Genomic DNA, 18,844 nt, shown 5'->3' on the forward strand with positions numbered 1-18,844 from the left:
TGTGGCAAACTTAAAATTCTTGGACTAGAACTGGTGTCTGGGTCAATTGTTTGAGGTGCAGAATACCCCCTACAGTTTTCATGTTATATGTAGGACGTTGTTGTGGTGCTATATATATTTTTTTCCATACTACTACTTTTTCATTTCTCAGCTCGTTTTATCGTGCAAACAATGCATTTTCATCACAGATTATACATCAGCTCGCACTGAAATAAGTGCTTCCATTTTGTTAGCACACCAATGCATTTCTAACATGTTCAAACAACAAATATGAATTTTTAAAAAGGACAACTTCAATAAAAAAAAGCACTAAGTACACGACTGGTTAACACTACTGTGTCACCATAGCCTCAAATTCTGCACAAGTGTCACACACAGAACAGAAACTAAGCAAGCCTCGAAATTCCTCAGGCTGTTCCTGGAACATTAAAAAAATGTAGCTTAAATAAAGACTCATACTAATCTATCCTCCGCTTGTTTAAGAGAAAAAGTGATATTTATTTTCATATATTTCACACATGTGTTAAAATAAGACTCATGATGTTAAATCTGAAAACATATTAGAATACAAAATGGAATCCCCCTTGAGGTTTATTTTCTACAGCATCCTTGCCAGCTGGAGTTTTTATTGTTCTCTCCAGATATCTGACCAAATTGACATTGACTTTTGTCACTTTAACCATTAGAGATTTAAAAACTTTTGTACAATTTTCTTTTCTTACTTTTAAACCACTTTGAGATACACTTATGAATGAAAATTAACTATATAAGTAAATTCTGCTTCTTTTTTTAAATAAAAAATGAAAACCGAATCTATAATCAGAAATAAAAAGAAAATGTGTGATTATAGCACAGGGTGTATGCACTACTGCATAACTTAGAATTTCACTATTGCAATATTTTTTGCTCATTGCACTCATCTTGTACACTCGCATCAGGTCCCTGAATAGACCTCTAGAGGAACTAAAGACAAGTATTCACACACTAGTGGTATCAAGTTTAGAAATAAAAGAAACAGATGAAGACAAAAAATGAAACAGCCACTCCCCTACACTCTGTTACAAAATAAAAAATAAAAAAGAACTCGGTTGAAACAAAAACTCCATTAAAAAATGAGTGAAGTAAATCGTAAACTTTATAACGTCTGGGTGGTATACTTTATTACTCGAAAGCTTTAATTGATTGGAACTTTTAGGACACCCCGCCTACATGTCTTTAGCAGGTGGAAAAACACGAAGACAGATAAAGAAAATTGGAACTCTGCATTGGCAGCGGGCAGTAAGGGTTTAAGGCCTTTCAACCGGCAGTGGGGGGACAAGTTTGTTAGACAGCCCCCACAACATGCAAAACCCAATCACCCACACTTCTCTGATATCTAAATGCATGACCAGGGCACAAAGTACATAAATTCCAGGGATTTAACATATGATTGATAAGGAGTGGGCATCTGATTTTAAAATATGCATGGATTGGTGAATTTGCTTTCTTGAGCTTTCATCCTGAATGAGAGTGCTAGTTTAGCATTAACAACACTGGTAAATTGCGCAATCCACTGACACTGTCGTTTCCAACAATTGCTGGACATTCTCCTCTCTCCAGGTATTAATTTGCGCGGTCGATTTCTTCATTGGAAGGAAGGAAAGAAAGAAAGAAAGAAAGAAAGAAAGAAAGAAAGAAAGAAAGAAAGAAAGAAAGAAAGAAAGAAAGAAAGAAAGAAAGAAATGTGTTATTAACAGAAACTCTTTAAATAAATACATACATAAATAGATAAATAAACCCAAACATTAAGGTTGCAGATATTAATAGCATTTCATGAGAAAGATGTTCGCTGAAAGTTCTCAGTTGTTAGTGTCAGAGAGGATGAGCAGCTTTTTTCATAATGGTACTCGATATTTTTTTTAATGCTTTCCTTTAATACTACCAACTGTCCTTTTAATTTATCTTGTTGATTCGGAGGCCACTTTTGAATTGATGTTTCTGGTTCAGAACACCACAATGCAGATAATCACACTAGCCAGCACCGAGTTGCAGAAGATGTAAAGGATGTCCCAACAAACATTAAGTTACATAGTTGTTCTGTGTTACCAGACCAGACAAACCTGTCATTGCTGAGAGCACCCAAGCACTTGTAAAGGTAAAGGTAGTTCTAGAAGGATGGCCCCAGAAGGCATTTCTGATCACTGAAGTGACTGGGAGAGGAAACCTGGAAGTAGCCCCTGGTCATTTTCTGGTCATTTACACAAGCTAGTTTGGAGTCGGGTCTGTGAGTCCCAAACTTTAGTGTTTCTAGAAATATGCAAAAGTCTGAACAAGGAGTTGCCACTTTGAAATTGTAACAGTTCTGTTTCTAAAGAGAAACTGATACAGCACATTGCTGAACAAACCACCTCATGATCCCAGATTAGGACCTGAGTGCAGCCATGCAACAGGTGGACACCTAGGCATCATACTAGTTCAGATGGAGTGGAACAGTATGAAGTTTTTTTATGGTGGCTGGAGTGCCAATTCTGGCACCAACCTCCAGGTTTTTCCCTGCAGGTTGGAGGGCCTACATGCAGGGCTCGGTTCAGATTAATGTCATACCCAGGACGGAGCAATTGCAGGTTAAGGGCCTTGCTCAAGGGCCCAATGAAGCAGAGTCACTTTTGGCATTTATGGGATTTGAACCGGTAACCTTCCGATTGCCAATGCAAATCCCTAGCCTCAGAGCTATCACTGTACCCTACTGTTTCTAAAACTGTCCAAAAATAAATCCTGGTTATGATTCAGATATACTATATAAACAGTAGATTCAGAGAGTATTCAGACCCCTTGGCTTTACATTATTGTGTTGTTGATTTAATTTTATGGCCATCAGCCTTTGCTCAAATTCCCATAATGACAAAGTGAAAAATGTTTTCAGAAAGGTTTTCAAATTTATTAAAATTATAAACTAAAGTCTCTTGTTCATGTAAGTATTCAGACCATTAATTCAATACTTTGTAGAAGCCTCGTTGGCTGAAATTACAACTTTAAGTGCTCTTGGGTAAGTCTCTGCTGGCATTGCACTCATGCACTCATAGGTTTGTGCAGTTTATTGCATTTTTCCTGGCAGATCCTCTCAAGCTCCATTAGACTGAAAAGGAAGTGTCTTTAAACAGCCATCTTCAGGTTTCTCCACAGATGTTCTATGGGGTTTAAGTCAGGTGTTTGGCTAGGCTACTCCTGCACTGTCTTGGCTGAATGCTTTTTGTTATTGTAATTTTCTTTAAGGACCTCTCTGTATTTCATTGGATTCACCAGTCTCTCTGTCCCTCTCACTGAGATGCGCCCACCATAGCACATTGCTTGCAACATGTTTCGCCATATGGATGATATTAGGCAAGTGATGAACAGTTCCTGGTTTTTCCCAGATGTAGTCGTTGGAGATTTGCCCAAAGAGTTACATTTGTGTTTCATCAGACTACAGAATCTTTTTCCTCATGTTCTCAGAGTCCTTTAAATGCAATTTGGCAAACTGCAAGAGGGCTGTCAAATTCCTTTCACTCGAGGGCTTCCATCAATTCAATTGATGAAGTTCTGCTGAGATGACCATCCTTCTTATAGATTCTTTCATCTAAGCAGAGGACTTCTGAAGCTCTATTATAGTGACCATTGGGCTCTTGGTCACCTCCCTGTACAAGACCCTTGAAAAATGGCAAATATATTAATTTACAATTAAATCTACAACACATAATAATAGGTAAATAATTGCATTTATGTAGTGCATTTCTTACCTACTCAAAGCACTTTACGTATTCAGTGGGGAAGCACTTCGACCACCACCAATGAGTAGCATCCATCTGGATGAGCAGCCATTTATGTCCCAGTATTCTCACCACATATTAGCCATTCGGTGGTAAAGGAGTGAGAGGAGTAGGTAGCCAATTAGGAACAGGGGAAAGTTAGGGGACCAAAATGACCAGTCCATGCTGGGCAATTTAGCCAAGACATTGGGAAGCACCCTCCCATTTTATGACCACACATAGACCACAGGGTATGCGCCACTGATGGCTTTACCAACAAGTCTTCCAGCAACAACCCAAGATTTTCCTAGATGGTCTTCCAAACAAGTACTGGCCTGATTGAAACATGCTTAACTTAAGGTGGATGGCTGCAGTCTAATAACACCTCCATGAAGTGTGCAGAAAGTGAAGAAGTCCAAATACTTTGTGAATCCAGTTGTTCAGTTGCACATCGTGCAGACTCATTCACATTGCATGAATGTTAGCCTGTGATTACTCTTTTAAAACTGGGATTCCCAAAACTAGATGTATGTTTTTATATATTTGTTTTCTTATATTGTCCTGCAATTATAAAAAAAAAAACAGCTTCACAGCCCCCCATTACTCTGAATGCAGTGACAAGGATTTAGGAATGTTGTATTCATTTAAAATTCATATCATGAAATAAAAGTACCAGTAGCAGTGATAATAAATGTATCATGATTTTGAATTTGAAAAGAAAAGGATAAGACTCTCATAAGAAATGTACAGAACTGTACTTTGCAAATTTCCCAAACTACAAAAGTGGCAATTTTACAGCAATTGCTATTAGGACAAATTGTTTCAAAATTGTCCTAGTGAATGTGTGATAGTGTATGAGAGTGGGGCCTGTGATGAACTGGCAATCTGCCTGATATTTCATCAGGTCATGAACGTGATTCTGGTGGGAAAATCTCTGGCCCCCATAACCATGAATTGCATTGAGCAGTTTTGAAAATGTTATGCTTTCTAACTTTATTCATATGAGACACCGGACAGTTCAATGAAACTGAATGTGCTAACAGCCTGCACAAAATGCTGAAGGTCCCATCATTCCAGACTGATATCTTGCTTTGTCATCCAAGTCATTGTTCTTGTTAGTCAATCGTATGTTGTTCATAAATAAAAATAAAAAAATTCAAGTAAATCTGGATTCCTGTAATTAGCCATTTCCATTCCACTTGAATGTAAAACAATGAACAACATCTGACTTTGAAAGAGACTGACACTTAATGTTGCTAGAAAGTAGTGGGGTGCCTTTTTTTCTCTTTTTACATTTCTCACATGCCAGTGCCTATCAGTCTGTTTGTATCTGTTGGGGGCATCCACACAATGTTTTCATCTGATGCAAATAAAAGATTTCTGCTTGAGCACAGGAAGCCTTTTACAGTTACATTCTGCTATACCACATTATTTGTCATCATCCATCCATCCATTATCCAACCCGCTGAATCCGAACACAGGGTCACGGGGGTCTGCTGGAGCCAATCCCAGCCAACACAGGGCACAAGGCAGGAAACAATCCTGGGCAGGGTGCCAACCCACCGCAGGACACACACAAACACACCCACACACCAAGCACACACTAGGGCCAATTTAGAATCGCCAATCCACCTAACCTGCATGTCTTTGGAATGTGGGAGGAAACCGGAGCGCCCGGAGGAAACCCACGCAGACACGGGGAGAACATGCAAACTCCGCGCAGGGAGGACCCGGGAATCGAACCCAGGTCCCCAGAACTCCCAACTGCGAGGCAGCAGCGCTACCCACTGCGCCACCGTGCCGCCCTATTTGTCATCATGAAAATTAAAAAAAAAAATAATAATAATAACATAAAATAAATTTGCCCACTAGTCTGTGCTGTAAATTTGTTTTCTGTATGATTCCAATAATTTTGATCATTTTTATAGTCAAAATCTCTGAATTGTCTCACTGCCTGTTCAAATGCAGGGGAGGAACGCAAGATGCGGCAGCGACAAGCCTCACCTCGCCTCCCTCACACATGGGGTTGATGCATGCAATTGGCGCTTGCCTGTTGCTGTCTCTATGTATGTCGCCAATATAAGGTTTACACACACAATTATTATACACCCTGACTTTCCACACCCTGACTAATATCTTTAATGAATGTGTGTGACATATTTAGTCTTCCTGATCGGACTTAAAACTGCAGTGAAAAGGCACAAGGTGAGGCAGACAGTACCATACCGCACTGAAGATGTGAGCCAAACAGTTGCTCATTGCTGCTGTTCTTCTACGGTGAGGAGCCAATACATTAGTGATATCAGAAAGTCAAGTGCATTGCAGCAGTCTGTTTATTAATTTATTTTTTTCGACTGACTGCCAAAATGGGAGATTAACATTTTTAAAACTAAAGGAAAATAAGAAGGACTTTTATAAGAAAGTGACAGAGATTTTCATGGAGAAGGACAGGCTGTGACAATGCGGGTTCCGCTCCATGCTCCCATCTTGCTTCTGGAAGCTCTGGAACCCTACACCCTCGGTAATGTCACCAATGAGCTAGGCAGTGAGGCACAACAATGAAGCAAGGGGATGGTGCAAAATATGCAAAGTGCTTTTATTTAAAACAAAACCAATAAAACAGTGTTCAAATAAATAGTACAGTGCTTCAAGATTCCATAAATAAATAATCCATAAAAACGGGTGCAATAAATGGAAATTAAAAATAAATAATCCTTTAAAACGAGGTTAAAATCAACGGGCTGGAAGCAGTTCTTTTTTAAAAAGCCAGATGCCTTCTCTGATCAACTGGCAGCTCCCCTGCTTCTCCCATACGGGCCCTGCAACAGGGGAGTCACCCTATCAGCAGGTGCAGCTGACCTTACTTCTGTTGCCTTCCATCCCCGGCTCCGTACAGCTACCTTACGGAACCGAGACTTGGGTTCCTCAACAGCCAGGGCGCTCACGCTGAGGCTCACCCTCCTAAGTCTCCTCGACTCCCATTGCCTTCCGTGGGGAGTCATCCATACTGCCGGTCACTCCAGCTCCTAGAAACTGTTCAGCTGGAGAAACTACTTCCAACGGCCCCTCCTCTAGTGTCGTCCACACACTGCTCGTTAGGGGCACTCCATTCTAGCTACCTGCATTTACCAGCAAGCCTGCTTTCTTGCTCGCTCCTGCACCTCCTGCCTTCTTCTTACCTTAACCTCCGTCCATTTCTTTCCTGTTCCTTTCCTTTCTTCCTTCTCCCCTACCGCCTCGCACTTCTATTTATCATGGGGATGTGGATCAGATATGGCAATTAGCAGTTCCCGGGAACAATTACGGATGTGGATGACTCCTCTCCTGTACACTTAAGCGAGAACTGCCCGCATCACGAATTCCCTGGGAACCGATCCGCCACACTACCACGTCGCCTTTATAAGCTGCGAAGGCGGCAATTATTTATTTAAAAAGTGGCCTCCTTGACATGAGCTGTGTACCCGCTACACCACATTCCACCCTCCCCATAAGCCCCAGTTGCACGGGAAGGCTTCATGCCACTACCAATCCTGTGCAACTGGCGGCCCAGGACACAGGCGCATGGACTTCTTTTACAAATAAAGGTAAGACCATAAACGGTTTTCAATTTTATAAAAAATGGGATTAGACTAAGAAAACAACAATCCAATATTTAAAAACTAAATTTTGACATCAAATATTGTTTTTCTTGGTATCCTTTTGTTGAACAGTGTGTATTAAAATTGATTAAAGCATTCAAATTAAAAACTTTTAAAATCATCTAAATATTTCAATTAAGGTCAAAATTGAAATCCATTTTTTTTGTACACCACTCTATACTTTCATTTGTACTGAATTGTGGAATTGCAACGGCAAGTTTAGAACACATGGAGGGTGCAGAGCAAATGCACTCTCTCCACTCTCTCTCGCCGCTATAAATGTAACGTTCTTACCTATGTGTGTGTAAAGAATGCTGTTGAGATATGAAACCTAACCAGTAGTCAATGTGCATGCCGCCAATTCATCATTATTGAATAAGCTACTCTTTTGGGTTCATATATTTATAAATGTCACTCTGAAGGAGTAAGTGCTTCACCAGCCATGAACCTCACCACACGTCACAGCTGCAAGCTAAAAAGCTGGGGTTAAGTCTGAATTGGTCTGGTGGGTTGAGTGGATGCTTTCTGCTTAAATTTATTCTTTAATGAAGAGGCCTTTCACCCATGGGCGTCAGTGTTTTTTTAGACCTTTCTCCTAGGATAGGCTACTCCCTGTGTCCCTCTAATAATAAATTCGGATTTGCAGAATAAACAGGTGTATTTGGATTTCCTGGGACATTTCATTTATACTTCTGTTATAAAATTTGTTAAGATTAATATTGTCTGCTTTAATAATATTAGATAGTGTTTGTATGTTAAAGAATATTGGTCCATTACATGAAAATGTAACCTCTCCTAGAATATATGCTACTTTTTAAAGTACATCATCTTTCAAACTGTATTATTGTCACATGTTAAATAATACAGTGATTTAAAAGGGAAAAGCAACAGAACTATTATTCAAACTAAGGCCCATCCATTCTGTGATCTTGCACTTTAAAGTACAGGATTTCTGGAAGGTGGACTCTTTTGAGACAGTTATAGCTGATAGACAATGAATCAACCCTGAGTCAATATAATTTACATTTACATTATTTAGCAGACGCTCTTATCCAGAGCGACTTACAACAGTGTTTGTTAGTTTTTCGCATACCCCTTGGGGTCAGACATTGTACAGCGCCCCCTGGAGCAATTACAGGTTAAGGGCCTTGCTCAAGGGCCCAGCAGAGTAGGATCTCTTTTGGCAGTGACAGGGATTCGAACCGGCAACCTTCGGGATACCAGCGCAGATCCTTAGCCTCAGAGCCACCACTCCGCCTGTGTAATACAAGCTCACGCACAATTTGAAATTGTTAATCTGATATGTAAGTCTAGTTTGGACTCCAGATCCCTACTGCTTTGAAACTGAAAATGAGGTTTGAACATAAATGAATGAATTCTTACTTTTGTTTATCTGTGTTACTTATTGTTATTGTGTATCTTGTGTAGTGCTACAGTAGCAGTTTATAATGAATTCTGTTGTTCTCTTTTTTCACGTCACAATACCCTCTGTCATAAATGGTTGTAGTTTTCTTTTTGCTCTTTTTTGATCCCCAATTAAATGTCTTATGGAATTAAACAATAATTGCCACATTTACACTCTCAATTTCAAAAGAAAGATAAACGGGTCATGCACATTTTACATTTATTGATGCAGTTTCACAAATAACCTCACGAGGGCACTATGTACTGACAAATATGCATAACAGGTGCTGTAATCCCAATGGAGCCTGGATAAAACCTTGTCAGACTTGTTTAATAAGAGAAGTAAAAGCCTCAGAATAATGATGTCAAATGGCATAATCTATATTACTAAACGACAGTTGTATAATTATATGCACGGACACTGGACGCACCGCAGCGCATACGCACAGTGCCTCAGTGCCCCAGAGTCAAACCCAGCGGCTTTCCAAAGTCAGTAGGTGGTGCCCAAACAACACAACCTGTAAACTAGACTTCAGGTCACAATACAACTGCCGCCCGAACGTGCACACCACGGTAATTCAGTATTAGAAGTAAGTTGAAACAGCGCCTCAGCACCCCAGAGTCAAACCCAGCGGCTCCTACAACGTGCTTCAGAAACACCAGAAGCAAAGAAGTCACGGCTCCAAATAGAAAGAGCTCAACTAACGGAAATACAATAACAAGCCCGTATGGCTAAAAACAATGAACGAAGGCGCCCACAATGCGCTTCTGAAACAGCGGAAGCAAAGGAGTCACGGCTCCAAAACGAAAGAGCTCAATGATTACAAATACAAAAACAAGCCCGTATGGATAAAAACAATGAACGAAGGCGCCTACAATGCGCTTCTGAAACACCAGATGCAAAAGAGGCACGGATCCAAAAACAAAGACCTCAGGTATCATATACATTTGCCATGACAATCAACAAATCCCAAGGACAAACCATGGACAAAGTAGGCATGTACCTATCTGAGCCTGTATTTGGACATGGACAACTTTATGTTGCCTTGATGCCAGAGGCAACAGGCAAGCCGTACACACTACCACCGCTGCCCAAACGCGACCGCCCACACCACCACATATACCACCTTTGTTTAGTAAATGTGCCCCTCCAAGCCTGGGTTCGCCGCCATCGTCACTTCAGCACGTGAATCTACCGCCGTCAGCAAACGACGTCTAGCTAACGACACAGCCAAAAACAAAAAAAACGACACGACATGGATAAAAACAATAAATGAAGGCGCCTACAATGCGCTTCTGAAACACCAGAACCAGATGAGTCACAGCTCCAAAACGAAACCACTTTAGTACAAATATGTTTATTTAATTAAATGAAAAATTTCCCAGGACGCACCCACCCTCCATGATTTTTCATCCCTACAAATATCGGAGGGAACAGAAAGTAATTGCCATTCTTGGATTTGCGATTCTTTCAAGAATCGCGGATTTGCTGGTGTATTGAGAAGCATGCACATCATATTTACACTTTAATTTTTATCTGGCTTTAAAGCTTAAGGTTTTTTATTTAGTCATATTTCCGTGAGAAAACATGCCATTTGTCTTCAGGGTTGCTTTGAAAAATAAAATAATAAAACAATTACAAATAGCAATTACATCTTGCCTGAAGAAGGGGCCTGAGTTGCCTCGAAAGCTTGCATATTGTAATCTTCTTAGTTAGCCAATGAAAGGTGTCATTTTGCTTGACTTCTCATTACATTCATAATGGTACAACACCCTAGTACTACAAACAGCAGGTTTAAAATTTTACAATAATTCAGAAACAATTACATAATTTCAAACAATATTTTGATGAGTACTTCTAACAATTTTCCAATACATTTTTACCCAAACACATTCAGCACGCTTATGAAGAAACTGTTCATTCCCAAAACTTTTCTACCTTTACCATTTGTTGGGTAAGACACCATATGGCACTAAGAAGAAAGAAATTCCTGAAACTGCATATGATGGGTGGCTGTCATCAGCTGAGATGAGTCTTAGTTTCTTCATCATTACCCACTGGCATATCATTATCAAGTCATCAATCTCTATATCAGTAACGTATTAGAGCTTTTGATTTTGTCATCCAGTAAACAAGGAAGGGGAGCAGAAAATGATCACAGACTGGATCATGCTGTAATAAACAGCATGAGACACCTGTCCACTTTGAAAAGTTTAAGCTTATGGGAGGGGAAATAAGCTGATTGCATTCAGAATGTATGTTTTTGCATCCATCCATCCATCCATTTTCCAACCCGCTGAATCCAAACACAGGGTCACGGGGGTCTGCTGGAGCCAATCCCAGCCAAAACAGGGCACAAGGCAGGAACCAGTCCCGGGCAGGGTGCCAACCCACCGCAGGACACACACAGACACACCAAGCACACACTAGGGCCAATTTAGATGTATATTCAAATTTAGATTATTATAATGCAAGGTTCCAGATATTTATTTCAGGCTCTATTTTTACTTCACAGAACAATGAGTGGTGAACATACAGATTTCTTCATCTTAAAGTCCTTTTTCCAAAATCATTCCGTTAGTTCTTTTGGCATTTAGTACAACATGGTTATTATTGTGCAAACTTGGTAAACAATCCACTGGATTGAAGTAATGGATTACATCATCCCCCGATTTTCATTCTATCACCATAGTGTTTATCAGCTTACTTGATACCGGAACTATGGTCACTAGTATACAGTGTAAATAGTGAAGGGGACAGTACACTACCTTGAGGAGACCCTGTTTCTGACTAAATGCTCTTTAAGAAAGTACCCTAACCATCTGTGAACAATACATAAACAAGTCCTGAACTAATATATGTAAAATATGCATTAATTTTCATATTGGTCAGTTTATGAATTAGTATGTATAATCTTGAACAGCATTGAAAGCTGAAGACAAATCCACAAATGACACTCTGACATAGGAACTGGGTTTATCAAGAAAAGAGTAGATATTATGCAACATACTCTGTGCTTCTGTTTGTACAGTAAACAAACTTGTGGCTATCTTGAAAGGGCCAAGTCTGTGTCAATAAGATGTCTTTCATCCAATGTCCAAAGCATTTCAATGGTATTGAAGAGGAGGCTTCTGGTCTATAGTCACTTAGATGGCTTGGCTTAGGAAGCATGGGAACTGAGGTTATGAGTGATTGTTTCCAGAGCTCAGTCACAATACCACAGCTCAGAAACCAGATAAAAAGTAAAAGAAATATGTGAGAGAGCTGCCTGGAACTGGACTCCAGGAGCCATCCTGATAATGTCATTTGGCCCTACAGCCCTATTTGTTTTGACCTCCAGAGATTTCATCACACCATCCCAATATCATTTCTGACATTTTTACAAAGAATCACATTTACATATTCATTTCAGACATTGAAATCTTTTGTAGCAAATCTTGTTAAAAAGGTAATTTGGTTTATTAACAAGGAGAATATGATCCTTGCCTGTTGGAAAGAACACAATTTTTCTGATGCTCAATGGTGAGAGCATTTTGACCCTTCCAGACCTGCTTTAGATTGTAATTATTAAAGCAATTCTTAATTTTTCCCTGAACATTTTATTTTGTTTAATGGACTGGTTTATTTCCAGTGTTGTTTTTTCAAACCCCATGCTTTAATATAATAATAATAATAATAATAATAATAACAATAACAACAATAATAATAATAATAATAATAATAATAATAATAATAATAATAATATATCTTTGATGATTCCACAGTTTACTATTTGAGTACACTTTGGAATTTTTTTCCTTAATGATCAAAAACTAAAATAAATTAATATACTTACTCACAGTAAAAGTGTATGTGAGGATGTTGGCACATCCCAGTTAGTGTAGGAAAGCCCTTCTGTAGCTCTGATATTTTATCACTATGGTGGTTGTGTTTCTGTATGGAGTGTTTCTTGTTTCAAGTTCTACTTTCATTTTGGTTGTAAGTGAATAACGTCATGGTCAGGTTTCATCCAGGGCTCTTCTGCGATGTGATCTTTAAAACTTAACAGATGTTTTCATAATATCTATCAGAAATGTATTTGTTTTGTCATTAGCAGAGTTCTTTAGTGTAAGATTATGTATTTTTTATTTAGAAGACCTGTTTTAAGAAGATGTGCCAAGAGTCATTACAAAAACTTAAAAGAATACAAATCAAATGTCCATCAACCCAATTTCTTAAGCCTTTACAAGCTGGACAAAAGCTGGAGTGTTTATTTACAAAATTAGACTTGGAGTTGAGCAACAGCAGTGCAATTCTGTGTATCACTGTGGTGTGCAAAGGTAAAATATACTTATATACTCTGTAATAAGTTAATAAAAACCTATATACTTCGTGTTTAGTTCCTCAGTGGGAGAATTTAAGTAACACCAGTTTAGTAAATAGAAGCTAAATTTAGCAATATAAGAAAAGTTGAGCCGAAGTAAGATGCGACCAACTGACAATCAAGAAAACAGAAACTGCTGTTTACAATGTTGTTCAGAATAAAGGATATGAGGGTCCATGTTCTTTTCGAATAAGCAAAGTCAATTTCTGCATGATCTAAACAAATTGGCCACCCACTCTTTTTGCAAGCTTTCTACAACATGGAACAGCAAGTGGTAATGCCTATAACTGGAGTAAAATAATATGATGGTCTGAAACTAGCCAGGAGATTCAGCTTTCTCTTCATGGGTGCTATAAAAAGTAACAGTGTGAAGAGCCTGCCACGTTCTACTAACAACTGTTCATGTCACACCTTTTACAACAGCCATAATCTCAGCTCACCTTGTCATTGATCAGTTAGAAAATAAGTCAAGCTTGTGTCATGTCTGAGTTCTTTAGAATATTGCTCAAGACATTTTTCAGTTTATTTAAAAATTAGTCAAACAGTAGTTATGTCTAAGCTCATTTCTTTACTGTTATAGCCTCTAAATGTTCCTTTTCACTCCTGCAGCTCTGCCTTCAAGAAAAAGCCCCATCAAGACCAAGAAGCTGGCATGTATCTAGGAAGAGGTTTGTGGTAATTTTAGCAACCTTCACATGCATTGCAGTTGTGGGCTCCTTAACCATCATATTGTTGAAAATGAACCGACATAGCACAGGTGGGTCATGTTCTGGTTTTAAGAAGTCAATATTTCATAAAAGCTCTTCGGTAGAATTTAAAAGTTGTGCTTAAAGTAGATGAAGGCAAGTAAAAAACTGAAAAATAAGAAAGCTAGTGTATCGACTGATAAATGAGTTTTCATTACAGCAGGAATGATAATTTACCAAATTAGCCTCTTACGCTGCTTAAGGGTCAGAATAATGGAAGCCCAACATGAATTACAGAATTTGGAAATAGAACATTCTGTATTTCACAAATTAAAATGAAAATTCACCAGTATTACATAAGAAAAATTCCCAGATGGTCCTCTTCTTAAAAATGATTTTTTTTACTGTTTCTTCATCCTGAATTTGCATTTCTTCATCAATTTCAGTGGTCTTTGTGTAGCTTCTGAAAGTACTCCAGCTTTGCAAAGTTTGAGGACTTCATTTTTCTGACACCTTTCCATAAAGTAGTTTACATTTAACTTTATCAGACTTCCTTTTAGATGTCATACATATTTTTCTAGCCTGGTCCTTTGTAAGGTTATGGATATTTTTCACACAAGGCAGTAATGGAACCTATACAACCTTCTCATCTGAATAATATAAAGATCAGATTACTCTGTTGGCTGAATGTGATTAAAAAGGAAAAGGAAAATCACTGCCTAACCAGCTTTTGATTAGAATGTGTGCAAGGAATATCAAGGAAATATAAGTAGTTATTGTAAAGGATATATTACAGGCAAGGATCAAACAGAAAATGTCCTAGAAATACTGTCAGGTACAGAACCCTGAGTTAAAGAAATGCGGAGAAACAAAGGCCTGTTACCCACTTTTATTAGCTTGTAAGGACAAAGTAGATAATTTCCTCTAAAACCCAAAAGACATTTCCCCTTAACAAAGAGTACTTCTTGTTTATGAAAATTACTTAATAAGCAAGCTGGACATTAAAGCTTTAAAAAAAGCAATTGAAGTATACCATAGAAAGATTGAGAGTCTCAACATTTTTAGCAAACACTTCTTAATGTCAATAATGCCCTCAAGGATGACTTCAAAATAGCAAGAACATTCCTGCTTATGCCATAACTAACATTTTTCCAAAAACAAATCTTATTATCTAAACTTATCTTTAACTGGTAATGCCTAACCTGATGAAAATACATTTTGACTACTATGAAAAAAGTTGATTACTTAAATTAAAAAAACGTTTTGTGTTCCCTGTGTCGCAGAGAAAAGTCAACGTATCCAAATCTGTATCATCCAAAACTCATCTAATACTTAAAACAGAATTAATAACAGCTGTTTTGCTGCCCTTAGGTTATTGTATCAGTATTTATGGTATACCTGCAAAGCAATTCTTCAGAACTATTTGTAATAAAGAAAACAGAGTCACATAAAGGTTTGGGGTTTTTAGCCCCGTATACTGTAACAAAATTTCAGGGTCAATAGTTCAAAATAACTCAAAGACACAGAAGGAGGGGTAGATGGACAATTTATGGGGACGGACTGGAAATTAAACAGTGGGATGCTGGGAAAATCGTGGTGCTGGATGGTTAGCTGATGTCATCACAGGGGGACCAGAGGGAAGAAAGGAACCCGGAAGTGCTGCGGCTCTTTGGATCGTCCGGGTGGTATTACGGTGGCGCAGCCTTGTTCTTTCTAAAGAAATAAAGAGAGAGAGGTTAACACGCTGCCGTTGTCCCCTGGCACGACTTGTTGCGGTGTGTGTCTTGTCCTTAAACTGCTCCCCATGTGCGCGTGCGTGACATATTACAGATAATTTATGATGTAACTCAAGTTCATCAAGAACATGGGGACACAGCTAGAAACTTGTTAAGGGTAAATTTTACACAAACTTTAGGAAGTCTATCTTCATACAGAGAACCATGGACACTTGGAATAAGTTGCCAAGTAGTATGGTAGACCGTAGGACTTTAGGTATCTTAAAAACTAGATTAAGTGGCTAGGACTGGTGAGCTTTGTTGAGCTGAATGGCCCATTCTTGTTTAGATTGTTCTAATGTTCTAACTAGCACTTGAGGTATGGATGGAGGAATGGTATGAGTAAAGTGATAATTTCACATTTATAGTACATACAATTTTGTGTACTTACACTTGTTCCTCGTATACGAAAAATGTGAGTGTTGCCCAAAAATGTTCCCAACATTCACTATATTTCAGTCTAATTTGCCCTGTAGCACCACATAGGTGCATTGTGAATAACAAACTTTTTAAATTTCTGCGTCATATGAATCTGTAGTAAATATCTGTAGCCAGTTAAAAAATAATTTGAAAAGAATGCTGTTAATTAAAGCACTGTTATTCAGTTTGCATGACAAATTGTGGGTCAAAACACAAAAAGGACAAAACACAAAAAGCAGTTTCAAACACGAGGACTGTTCCTATCTGCCTCACAGCACATATTTTGCTTTATCAGATTTTCACCTGTTTATAGTGTAATCAAAGGTGATATATGTGGGAAAAGCTTTGAAATTGATGATGAGGTTATTGAGGAAATGCCTGCAAGTGCAAGATTCTGACTACGGTAGTAAAAAAGGGGACACATGGTCTTGTTTCATGCTGGCATAAGTTTTATTCAATTAATGTAGATTGTGTAAAAAAAACAAACAAAAAAAGAGAGTGCTAATATATCTAGTTGTGATATGTTCAACCAATTCTATAAAAATAAGTTGTGTGGCAAAACATTTTTGTCAACTCTTGTTCATTATCTGCTGATCTAACCATCAATTTTCACACTGCAAATATGATATTTTTCTTTTCTGGCCTTCCTCCCTGTATATCTGTTTCTTTACATCCTTTCTCCACTTTTTCCCCCCTCACTTCCTTTACTATTAAACATTCCTACTCTAATTTTTCCTTAGTTTAGTGTATTGATCCTCCATCACAGTTCAATTGTTCGCCTCTTCTCAATATTCAGCCAGTTGTATCAGCCTTCCAATACTTCCAGCATGGATATTCTCCACCATCAATAGCACCAAAGATCCATGTGAAGACATTTTGGGATTTTCTTGTGGACAGCAGCTAAATATAACAAAGATGAAGATTCACAGTAAGAGCCCGAACCCTGGACAGCAACAAATCTTTGAAATACTTAGGTCAAGCTTGGGTAAGTTGTTTGCTTTTTTGTCTTGATGTGTGATGGATTTAAAAGTGATATGAGAGTTGCATAATAGCCATGGAGGCATTCAAAATACATTTGATCCTCAACATTTGTGCATTTAACTTTTGCAACTTTCATTCATGTGATTTTATCAGTAGCCTCATTTTTACTTTCATATTACCAGCCGCACACATTCACGGACTTGACAGATTTGCGTAGTACAGAAAACAAATGAGGGCCAAAATGCACACAAGTTTGTGGTGTGGCTATGTCCTGTTCACCCTACTGTTTTAAAATAAGGAGCTCCTTGTGCATTTGTTGAATATTTTCATTGTTTCGCTTAAAAAAAAAAAAAAAAATCAAGCTTTGTGTTGCAATTATGTCCCCTAAGCCTAGTAGTGCAAGTCCTTGATACAGCTTAGTGAGAAAATAAAGGTTTTAGATAAACTTTGTGCTGGAATCAATGGTTCATTATATCTACAAAAAGGAGAAAGGTTGAGACTGGCTAGAAACATCAAGTCACAGCTTCAAGGTTAAATGTCTTTGTGCTTCTGCTATGCTCCCATACTCTGAGACTCTTAAGGATCTCAAGAGATGCACGAACTAGACATTGCGATTATTTCAAGCTGGTGCATCTTTCACAATCTCCAATGCCATTCACCATCTGTGAAGGACAGAGTGCCGGAGGTGATGTCAAGACCTGACCAGTCTCTGCATCTTCTGATAGCATTGGCTGTAATTATTCTTTTTGAGATATTAGCATAAAAAGTCATGACTAGCGAGAAAGAATATTTTGCGTGTTACCAATTCAATTTTGTGTACTATATTTTATGGGTTATTTCATGGTTACTGTGTTATTAAAAGTGAATGTTATCAGAAATAATGTTTTATTATAAAGAATTCTTTGCAGAAAAGTGTATTTTGAGCACTCTCTAATGAACAATTACAGTTTTTGGTGATCATAGGAACCTAACCCCTTCAAGGGTATTAACATTTGCCTGTTTGATGTTTTCTAGCAGCATTACTCCTATGAAAGCTGAGGATTGGCATTACATCTTATTAGAATGCACTCTGGTCCACAAATATCTGAATACATGACATCACATGGACAGTGAACTTTGCCCCTGCAGATAACAGTGATGCCAGTTGGGCAAAAAATCTATGTTTGCTTACCAGTTTAGGGCACATCTTCACATTGGGGCTGAAAAGATGGTGTTAAAGTTCTTTGCTGAAAAACATGAACTAACTTGTGATTGCATTTGCAGAATGGTAGAAGACTAAAACAATCTGAATTCTTTGGTTATCTGAGTGTTGGTGTTTCTCACAAATTCTATGTATCCACTGTATATTTTTTTGGATCATTTATAGCTTTCATACAGTGAAATTAAAAACAAAAGGTAATCTGCTAATAGAAAACAGAGGAAGCAGAAAACAATTAAAACAATATCCAAAGATAGTTAATATTTTACAACTACTATTATTGGAATTTTGCAGACTGGAAATTCCCACTGGTGTAGAAATTACTTAGTTTTATTCTTTTATGGAAGCTTCTTCAGAGAGACATGTACTAGAATGTACAGACTAAATGAATGATGATCTCTCACCTAAGTATCAGAACATGCCTGCTTTGAGTCACTATCTTGTGTGTGCTGGCTTCTCTTTCATGAGTCAAATAATTTATTTAACAGAAGCGGCTGTTGCCATTAACATCATCGATGGAAATCTTATGCAACTTATTTACATTTCTGCAGGGATTTACAGTTCTTTTGGAACTTTGCAGTAAAGGTCACAACAAAACTTTACAGGACCACTCT

General features: G+C 38.2%; 1 protein-coding gene across 3 annotated transcripts in view; it reads left to right on the top strand.

Moving 5' to 3' along the window:
- The window catches only part of kel (Kell metallo-endopeptidase (Kell blood group)), a 55,667-nt gene that overhangs the window by 10,365 nt on the left and 26,458 nt on the right, over positions 1–18,844 (top strand). For 2 of the 3 annotated variants that reach the window (XM_051931710.1, XM_051931711.1), the window contains exons 2-3: positions 13,780–13,931; positions 16,861–17,036. In XM_051931710.1, coding sequence (XP_051787670.1) covers positions 13,780–13,931; positions 16,861–17,036 — 328 coding nt within the window. Of the gene's footprint in view, positions 1–13,779; positions 13,932–16,791; positions 17,037–18,844 lie in introns of those variants that run through there. The other variant, XM_051931712.1, reaches the window with a different exon arrangement.

Source organism: Erpetoichthys calabaricus, chromosome 9 (assembly GCF_900747795.2).
Source record: "Erpetoichthys calabaricus chromosome 9, fErpCal1.3, whole genome shotgun sequence".
Classification (NCBI taxonomy): Eukaryota; Metazoa; Chordata; class Cladistia; order Polypteriformes; family Polypteridae; genus Erpetoichthys; species Erpetoichthys calabaricus.